General features: G+C 55.5%; 1 protein-coding gene across 1 annotated transcript; it reads left to right on the plus strand.

Annotated features, from left to right (window-relative positions):
• The first annotated feature begins 295 nt into the window (after positions 1-295).
• On the plus strand, positions 296-694 carry LOC132439313 (small ribosomal subunit protein eS12-like). The gene has a single exon (XM_060033579.2). The coding sequence runs from the start codon at positions 296-298 to the stop codon at positions 692-694; it is 399 nt and encodes a 132-aa protein (XP_059889562.1).
• Positions 695-10,344: the final 9,650 nt, after the last annotated feature.

Raw genomic sequence — 10,344 nt, forward strand, 5'->3', positions numbered from 1 at the left:
CTACGTGCTGCAACTACTGAAGCCTGCGAACCTGGAGCCGGTTCTCCGCAACAAGAGAAGCCACCGCAATGAGAAGTCTGCGCACCGCAATGAAGAGTAGCCCCCGCTCGCCACAACTAGAGAAAGCCCACACGCAGCAACGAAGACCCAACACAGACAAAAATAAATTTAAAAAAAATTTTTGAGACATAATACTCATAAAAAGTCATTGTTCTCTTTCCCTGCCGCCGCGGAGCCGCGCGGAGGCGGAGGCGCGGGTGCATTCAAGATTTGGCTCCACCCGTAACCCACCGCCATGGCCGAGGAAGGCATTGCTGCTGGAGGTGTAATGGACGTTAATACTGCTCTGCAAGAGGTGCTGAAGACCGCCCTCACCCACGATGGCCTAGCACGTGGAATTCGCGAAGCTGCCAAAGCCTTAGACAAGCGCCAAGCCCATCTCTGCGTGCTTGCATCCAACTGTGATGAGCCTATGTGTGTCAAGTTAGTGGAGGCCCTTTGTGCTGAGCACCAAATCAACCTGATTAAGGTTGATGACAACAAGAAGCTAGGGGAATGGGTAGGCCTCTGTAAAATTGACAGAGAGGGAAAACCCCGTAAGGTGGTTGGCTGCAGCTGTTCGGTGGTTAAGGACTATGGCAAAGAGTCTCAGGCCAAGGATGTCATCGAGGAGTACTTCAAATGCAAGAAATGATCAAATAAAAAAAACTAGGCTCTTGTTCCTCAAAAAAAAAAAAGTCATTGTTTATCTGAAATTCAAATTTAACTGGCCATCCCAGTTTTTGTTTTTGTTGTTTTGCTAAATCTGGCAACTCTACTCAGAATGCTGTGCTGAATAAAGGCACAGTGAGATACAATCAAACTGTGTTCTCCGGAGTCAGACCCAGAGATCTATCTTTGCCCATCCATAAATCAGCTCTGTGATCTTGGGCAAGTTGCTTCCTTTCTTGGAGTCTCCCTGCCTCTTCATCTGTGAAATGGGACTAAAGCCGTACGGAGATTTAAAAGAGATATAATGTCGGGCTTCCCTGGTGGCGCAGTGGTTGAGAGTCCACCTGCCGATGCAGGGGACACGGGTTCGTGCCCCGGTCCGAGAAGAACCCACATGCCACGGAGCAGCCGGGCCCGTGAGCCATGGCCGTTGAACCTGCGCGTCTGGAGCCTGTGCTCCGCAACGGGAGAGGCCACAACAGTGAGAGGCCCACATACCGCAAAAAATAAAGAGAGATATAACGTCGATAAAGGTAGATGTAGGGCCATGGCTAGCACATAGTAGGGACACTGCACCTCAGTTTCTTGCCCGTAAAATGAGGTAATCACTTACCCTGTGGCGTTTTGCAGAGGATTAGATGAAGTTATGGATGTCCAGTGCAGAGTAGGTGCTAAATCATTTGTAGCTATTATAATAACTGGCAGACATTCTGGAGTCCAGGCCTTCCCAGGCCCCAAGACCTCTGTCCTCCCACCTCCCCTCCCACATGTTGCAAGGGCCAGCAGCCTTCCTGGCGGTGCTGGCAGCCCCCTCCTCTCTCTGGGGGCTCCGCTGCAGCCACACCTCCTGCAATTAGATTTGTAAGTGGGAACAGGCTCTTGTCAGGCTCCTGATTGGCTCCAGGCAAAAACACAGTTTAGCACTCAGTCAAGCTGCATTTCAGGGCCTCTGTCTCTCTCCCCTCCACCTCCCCCTTTAATTGCAATCTGTTCGGTAATTTCCTTTTCCAACACTGCAGAACTCAGAGAAACTGCGGCGCAGGAGCCGTGCAGGGAGGAGGGAAAGAGAGCTGCTGCTCCCTGCGGTGAAACCGCTGGTCCAGCACTGTGTCGTGTGTGTGTGTGTGTGTGTGTGTGTGTGTGTGTGTGTGTGTGTCTAGAACCAGACACACATGGGTATGTGGGGATACAGCCAACAACCAGGCCCCTGCAGGGTCAGACCAGGGCACCCACTTGTACCAGTCACTTGGCAGTTACCATTTATTTAATCCTTGTAACAACATGGATAACTGTAGGCATTACCACTCAGTTTGAGGACAGGGCTCACAGAATCTGAATCACTTGCTCAGGATCACACCAGAAGAATGGGGCAGAACCATAATTTTCACCTGGGCCAGTTTGACTGCTGGGCTCCAAGCTCATACCATGATACCTTTTCCCCTTCTGGCTTCTGAGCTCAGAAAAGGAGCTAAGGAATCCTCCTGCACACAGGAGCAGGGAGAGGTTTCTTTTCCCAGAGTGAGTAGCGGTATCCCAGGGACAAAAAGCCTTCGCTAAAGAAGTGAAGTCCTAATGACAGAAATGCAGAGCAAGCTGAGTCAAGGAGGGGCAAGTCTTGTGAGATAACTTGTGTGGATACCTGCAGCTGAGAGCTGCAAGGGTCGGGGGCAGGACTACCACTTAGCTCAGGGAACTGCTACTCCTGTTGCTCATTCACTGATTGGATCCCTTCAGCAGTCCTACAAGTTAACCATTTCTACCCCTTTCCCAGTTGAGGAAACCAGGGCTCTCAAAGGTTGTCACTGGCCTAGAATCACACAGCTAGGAAATGGCTTAGCTCGGGTTCCCATCAACTAGAAAGACCATCTTTCCCCAGGGCACCATCTTGACTAAACACAGGGCCGCGAACAGCAGGGAGCAGTGGGGAGCGGGGCTCCCGGAGACCAGGCCAGAGGCCTACCTCTCCCTCTCACTTTGCCACCCGCCTCTTCACGATCCACCAGACCCTTCTGCAGAGCCCAGAGGTGGCTGCTGCTCTGGAGGCCACCAGCAGGGGGCGCAGGTGGTGGCTGGCTCCACCCTGGCAACAAAGGAAAGAGGCCCGGGAAGCGGTCGCCCTTTGGGCCTCCCTTCTCCCCCAGGGCTCTGCAGCCCCCACCAGTGCCCTGGCCCAAAAGGAGGAGAGGGAGGGCTGCAGCGAAGGGACAGCAGCCCTGGAAGCCCACTTACACCGCTGGAGGGGCGAAAGAAAGGAAGGGTCAGCTGCTGAGTCACACACCGACAATGTCCGCCCTGTCTTTCTTTGCCTTGTTAACGAAATGCGTGTTCCTAAGACTGGACAAGCCTGCCACCCGGGCCACTGCTGACCCATATGGGAAAGGATGCCCTGCACCGGGGTACAAGCCGTGGCACTAGCCGAGGGCCTCTCAGCCTGGTGCCTTTGTGTTGCGCACAAGCTGTCCAGCCATACTGGGTGGCCCTGCCTATTACATCAGCCAGACCTCTCCCTGGGCCGGGCTCTCAACACTCACATCCCCAACCCAGTCCCCAGTCCCTCCTGCACGACCTACTCTGGAGAGCTGGTGCCCATCAGCCTCCTTTCTTCAGCTTCCCTTGCCGCCGACAAGGCAGGATCCTGTGCCATGGTGCTGACACATCACTCCCAAGCCCCTCAGATTCTGTCTGGGGGCACAGGGCTCTCCAGTATGAATGGGGGCTTCCCTGGAGCCTCCGGATGACAGGGCCGAAGCACTTTTCCTGCCTGGATGCTACAGATGGCCTTTGGAGAGAGAGGGATAAGGAGCTTTGGCTTATAAGCAGCAGCCCATCCCGGGGCCAGCGGATGCCATACAGCCCAACCTTCCCCTCGACTCCCCCAGCTCTGGTGTGGGTTCAGCCTGGATTTCATCCTGACTCACTCCCTAGGCCCCTTTCCTACCCTGAGACCTCCAGATCTGCCAGAGCAGCAGGTTGGGAGGAAGGAAAAGAGGGAGGAAGGGGCATCCAGGGGCTGGGATGCTGATCCAGGCCCGGGGGGAGGTGTCTGCACAGCTGCAAGCAGCCCCCCTACCCCCGGTCTGTGAATGGGCACATCACCCCCTCCCACCCGCCTGCCACCGCTCCTGAAACAGTTGGTCCTAATGAGCGCAAAGCAGGCAGGGCAGCTGTGTGCATTATCCATATGCATGGGGAGGTGTATATTTATCCTCACGTCCCACCCCACCCTGCAGCTGCTGCCAACCCCTATGCCAGGAGGGTGAGTGGGCACGAGCGCCCAGGCTGCTCAGGGCCCTGGGCCTCCTCTCCTCCCAGCCCTCCCTCCCCAGCCCACGCCCACAGCCTTCACTTGACCCATTTTGGAGGCAGAAGTTTGTGTGTGTGTTTGAGAGAGAGAGAGAGAGAAGAGAGTGCACACATCATTTCCCCAGTTGGTGCTTTTGATTTCCTCTGAAGTATCTTGATTGCGGACGTACAATGGCATCTTGCTGCCAGTGCTCCCTCAGCAGCTTCTGGCTCTGCGCCGCCTCCTCCCCAGGGCCAGGGTTTTCTGCTGACTCCGGGGCCCGCGGCTGGCTGGCAGGGAAGGAGCAGGCCTGATCCCGGCTTCCATCCCTCGGCCTGAGCAGCAGGACCTGGAAGCCTAGCCACGGTCCTTCCTGCTCCTGGGGCTGGGGCCAACCTGCACCCTGAGGCCCCCACTCCACCTCCTCTTTCACTTGGACCTCCCATTGCCTCCTAGCTGGTCCCCTTGCCCTCCACTGCCTGGCCACTCAGGCCCTTAATGCTCAGAGCCATTGTTCTAAAACTCAATTCCCCTGCTCAGATGCCTGCAGAGGCACCGCTGCTGTGGGACACGAAAGGTCAAACTGTTTATCCTGTCATTGAAGGCCACTCTGGTCTAACCTCAAATCTTTTTTGTGGACCTGTCAATCATGGGCTCTCACACATACCCTGAGCTCCAGATGAGCTACCCTCGCTGTCCCGCTACAAGTCCCCCACAATTTTATCTCCGCACCTGCCCTCACAGCGACCTCCTCCCTGGGGTGTCTACCCTCCCTCCTGTGCTTTGCGTACCCCTCCTTTAGGGCATGATTCAAGTCCTGCCTCCCCAGGAAGAGAGCACGGTAGCCTCTAGCCCACAGGGCTCCCCTGTAAAACTCAGAGCCCCTGACAACCCAGGCATTTGGCATTCATTCATCCATCCATCATTCATTCCTTCGGCAGATATCTCTTGAGCAGAGGCAGAGCATCTACAGTGCCTCATGTCCTGGCCTGTTCACTCATGCCTTTCTGACCTCACCACTCCCTGCTCTGCCCCTCACCCACCTTTCCAGCCACTCGCCCGCTGCTCTTCCTGAAACAAGCGTCTTCTGGCTCCAGCCTTCGTGGTTGTTCCCTCTACTTGGAACACTCTTGCTCCAAATATCCCCAGATCTTGCCTCCTCACATTCTCGAGGTCTCCACTCAATGTCACCTTCTCAGCAAAGCCCTCCCCGACCACCTCCATTTATAAAAACTGCCATGCCCCCTCACCCCTACTGACAAGCCCTATCCCCTTCACCCTGCTTTACTTCCCTTCATAGTACTTATCATCAGCTGACATTTATTGATTTCTTGTTTGTCAGCTGTCTCTTCCCCACTAAGTTATTAGCTCCAAGAGGGCGGAGTTTGTCTGTTTTGTTCACCAGTGTATCACCAGCATTGGAATAGAGGCCAGCATTAGAAGGACATCAATAATTATTAGTTGGATGAATGAATGAGTGAATGAATGAAACAGGTAACGTCTTACGCTCTGAAAAATAAAAAATGACTAATATTTCATGTCCTCCAGGGGCACACAGGCTACTTGGGCCTGCAGCCTGTAACCTGACACAATTAGTTAAAATACCAAGTGAGAGTGTTAAGTGCATGGGAGTGAGGTTGGCCCAAAGGAACACGAATATCGTGATAGCTGTCAGTGCCTGAAAGCGGCCTATGCCATCACCATCCTGGCATCTCACATGCATCATTCATTACTCTTCATACCCCCTCTGGAGAGGGTGGGGAAGAATGCACAGAGGAAGTGAGACTCTGAGGTTCAGTAGGCAATCCAGGCAGAGGGATCAGCAGAGCCACTGGGGCATGGAACCACATGGGCTGCTGGGGGACTGACTCTAAGCCTATGATCTGATGGGTGGAGCCCGGGGAGCTGCAGCTGGTAGAGGTGGCATTTGGTGTGGCTGGAGAGTCCCTATCCATTAGGCTATGAGCGGCCCATTTGCTCAGTGCCCTGCAGCAGGCACACATATGGAGCGTGTCCGATGACAACATCCGATTCACAACCAGGCAGCCAGGGCACCCACGTGTCAAGTGACTCACTGCCATTTTTTCCAGGTGGGCTAGAAGTCCACACCACCCTTAATGCTTAGTTCTTGGAAGCCTGCTCCCTCCTTCCACTTCTTACCTGCAATTCTGAGATGTTGCCCATACCACCTCTAGACCCCATTCTACAAACTGTTGAAAACTATGCCACACCCTACCCCCCACGTCACCCTCTTCTTGCCTCAATGTAAATAGTGAGAAATAACCTATGGCACTGAGCCGATGGATTCTCTCTCAAGAAAGACCCAATTGTTGAAGATCTAGTGCAAGGAGAAGTCATAAATATCCCAGTTTGCTGCAGTTGAGAGGAATTTACCACACAGCAATTAAGGAAAACTGGTTGCCTGTGGAGGAAACATTCAGACTCCCAGTGCAGAATTCTGGGGTAAGTCCACTGCCAAGTCCCTGAATCATAAATGCCAGGGACAGGGGATTTTAGGGAAGAAGCCCTGGGCTCGTAAAGGCCTCCCTCACTCAGGGGATGTGATTTCTCATACACAGGAGAATATGGTAGAGGCCAAAGCTCTACCCACCAGATTTCTGTTGGTTCTTTGTAAGAGCTTTCATTGTGGAAGTGTGTCTCGAGGTTGTACGTCACTGGAGGAATTCAAGCAGAGAGTGAAATCATCCTTCCTTGAAAGGGAAGCAAGCCTTTGGGGTGCAGATGGACAGGGTAGAGTATTGGGGGGGAGAAAGAGAGACGCCGAAGGAAGAAGCTGATGTTCTTAAGGCCAGGTCCCCTCCTGACCCAGGTCTATAAACCTCCCACCAGGAGCCCCCAACCCCAGCTGTCTCTGCCCTCACACTGATCTGTTTCCCATTCCCTGCAGCTTCCAGTGAAGTTTCTAGAATCTTAGCCCTGAATCCCAGGCTCTTGCCCCAGCATTTTGGCAGAGTATAGGGAAAAGGCAATCCAAGGGTGCCCTCTATTTCCTTCCTTGCCCCTTTAAATGTAAGAAACTGGACTCAGAGGGTACTAGAACCAGTACCAGGATCCTAGGTTCCAGAGCCCACTGTTTCTAAAGCACCTCCAAGGAAGAGATTTCCAACATCCAGCAGGGAGAGCCTCACCTCGGGAGAGGGCTAGAGTGTGGTGGGGTATGTCCAGGGATACCCAGGAATAATTTTTTTCCTCCCCTTATCCCACAGCCCCCGTTTCTTTGTAGGTCTAGAGCACTTAGGTTGGGGAAGGACCAAGCACTTAGGTTGGGGAAGGTCCTAGACCGTCCCCCAAACACACACCTAATTTACATAAGGCAGAGGTGGGATGGGGTAGGAAATCCCCCAGTGGGCTAGTCTGGTCCTGAAAGTGTTCATGGCCTCTCCCCACCCAACCTCATATGGGAGCAAATGAAGGTGTCTGAGGAAAGGGCATGGTGACAACCACAGGGTCCGAGTGGGTGGATGTGAACGGGGCCTGAAAGAATCCAGAAATTAGGTTAGAACGCGGGGGCTCGACCTCCAGAGAGGGCCCTGGGACGCTGACACAGCGGCCTCCCGGTTCAGGGTGTTCCCGGCTGCCCCATCTGCCTCCCCCGCCCCCAGGGTGCCTTTTGAAGCCGGGAGGGGACTTTGATCTGGGGTCTGCCCGACTCTCAGCTGGCCGGCCAGGTGCGCTGGGGGAGGGGCGGAGGGGCCGACCATCCCCCCGGGGCTCCCCCTCCCCCGGCCCCCTGCACCCCGCCCCCTCCCCCCACCCCCGGGCAAGGAGACTGTTTCCGGCTGTTGCAGGAGGGCACCCGAGCACCCCGACTCCACGCCTTGCAGCTGTTCCCCAGCTGCCCGGCCCCACCCCAAAGACAGCTGGGAGAGAGGCTGGGGGCGGGGAGCGGGGCGCAGCTGCTCGGCTCCGGGGCAGGGACCGGGGAGGGCGGCGACATGAAAGAGCCTGGACCCGCCGGGGTGGCGGGCGAAGGAAGCCCCCAGGCGGTTGCCTCCCTGCGGGCTCCGCACATCTGGCCCACAGGAGCCGTCAGTGGGGAGGGGGAGACGCGCTCCGCTCCTGACCACCCAGCCCTGCCTGGAATGGGGAGGAGCGATCACCTCCCCGGAGGGCGGGGACGGGAGGGCACGGCCGGGCGGGGGCTGTGAGAGCAATATCTCGGAGTCTGAGCGGTTAGCCGAGGGAGGCACAGGGCGCGCCTGTGGCTGTGAGAGGTGTCTCGAGTGTGCAGGGTGAGGAAGGCCCCCACGCCTTCTCCAGCTGGCCCTGCTCCTGGGGCACCTCCAGCTTTCCTGGCCTCCTCTGCCCCTGACCCTTTTGGGAGGTGGGTGACAGCTGCTCCTGCAAAGCCAGGGACAGCTGGGTAGCTGGGGACAGCTGGATGGGGTGAGCGTCTCCCGACTTCCCTGGCTGCCCAGGCACTCCAGGCCATACTACACAGTTAGCTGCTTGGCCTACAGCCTATGTGCCTGGGTGTCTATTTGCTAGGGTGGGCTTTCAGAGCTGGAACCTGGTGGGGTTCAAGCTCATCGCGCTACCACCAGTCTCCCCTCCATATCCCAGTTTCATTGATGTACCTGGAGAAAGAACCTCTTCCATCAGCTAAAACAAAACTAGGCCAAGTGGGAAAGAAATTGGGCAGCTTTCTGTCTTGGCTCCCAACTCCTGGCACAGAAGATGTCCCAGGGTTCCTGACAACCAGAGAAAGCGACAGTGAGTCAGGAGCAGATGTGAGTGGACTTAAATGTCTATCTGTCCACCAGCACCTGGCCCCAGGCATCCTCCCACCCTGGGTTGGAAGGGCACTGTGCTCCAGCCATCTGCCTCCCCTCAATAGCCCCAAACAGGTGCAGGGGAAGAGAAAGGGGCAGGCCAGCTGTTGTCATCGTGCTCCTGGCTCTGGCTCCTTGCCAAAGTGGGGAAGGGGGAGAAGTGAAGCAAGGGTCCACCCACCCCCACAGAGTCATTTTCTACTCCCACAGGATGGGAAGATGGAGGCACTAGACCAACACTTTTGTCTGGCCAGCCCGACTGGCGGGGGGACATGGACTGACCATGCCCTCCAACTTGGGTGCTTATTTTTCTGAGAAGAGGGGTAACTAAGAGTCAGTGAGGGTTGGACCCCTGGTGCAGGACTTACCCATAGTTCCCTGTCTTGCTCTAGGCTTTCTGGGGCGGGAGGCATTCAGGCTCAGATTCTACCCAGACAAGGGGAAAGAGAATTAGGCACCCAGGAAAGGTTGACCCTCCTACTTTACACATAAGCAGATCCATGCAAAGTGTTGGGCAACAAATCAGAGATCCAGCAACCCCCTCACACCACTCCTGCTCCAACAGAGGAGGGCTTGGTGTGCCCCAGCCCCTCCTTCCAGCCCACAGGTCCCTGAGACAAGCAGGTCCCTGGCCAGTCCCTCATGGCAGCACTTCTCAAACCCCAGGATGTGTCAGAATTAGCAGAGGGTTAAAAATGCAGATTACTGGGAATTCCCTGGTGGTCCAGTGGTTAGGACTCTGTGCTTCCACTGCAGGACTGCAGGGAGCATGGGTTCGATCCCTGGTTGGGGAACTAAGATCCTGCATGCCGTGTGGCGTGGCAAAAAAAACAAACAGGTTCCTGGGCCCTCAGTGATTCCAAGTCCAAGTAGGGCCCCAGGATTCAGCCCTTTTAACAAGCTCCCAAGCATGCTACTCTTTGAGCTCTGCCAAAGGGGATGAGGGTAGGATGTCTTTTTCACCTTGTTACCCTAGCACTGTGCCTCCCAGAGCACAGGATTTTCCTGCCTGCCCTCCCTCCATGCTCAGGGGCAGGGGCTAGAGCCCAAGTTACCAAAGGAAGCATGGAGCTGAGTGACCCTCCCCGCTCCCCTCCCCCAATGGGGGCCAAGGCTCAGTTAGACTAAATTCCAAGATAAGGTCTGCTCTACTTCTGTGCCCTTGGCCCTACACAGTGCCTGACGCTTAGCATGTGCTTAATAAATATTTGTGGACTGAAGGAGGTAAACTCTGCAAGACTCATAGAAAGGTATTTCTTCCTTTGTCTGTCCTTGCTAAGAGCATGTTGGCAGAAACTCAAAGAGATGCCGGGGCCCATGCGGCCGGGGGCTGGGCCTAGGAGGCCCTCAGCAAATATTTGCCAAATGAACCCAAGGCTGAGACCAGACGCAGTTAGTACCTGACGAACTGACTTCACAGGCCTGGAACAGGCTAAACCCCGGAGAGAATCAAGGCGAGGAGGGCAGGGGCTTCCATCCCTAGAGGGGCCCCTCCCCACACCAACGCCTGAAGACCCCAGGCCTGGGGGAGTTAGGGGTAAGAGGCGAGGCAGGGAG

The sequence above is a fragment of the Delphinus delphis genome, chromosome 16 (genome assembly GCF_949987515.2).
Source record: "Delphinus delphis chromosome 16, mDelDel1.2, whole genome shotgun sequence".
In the NCBI taxonomy this organism is placed as follows: Eukaryota; Metazoa; Chordata; class Mammalia; order Artiodactyla; family Delphinidae; genus Delphinus; species Delphinus delphis.

What these genes read in the sequence shown, in the direction of transcription:
- LOC132439313 (XM_060033579.2), top strand. Translation starts at nt 296, where the DNA reads ATGGCCGAGGAAGGCATTGCTGCTGGAGGTGTAATGGACGTTAATACT.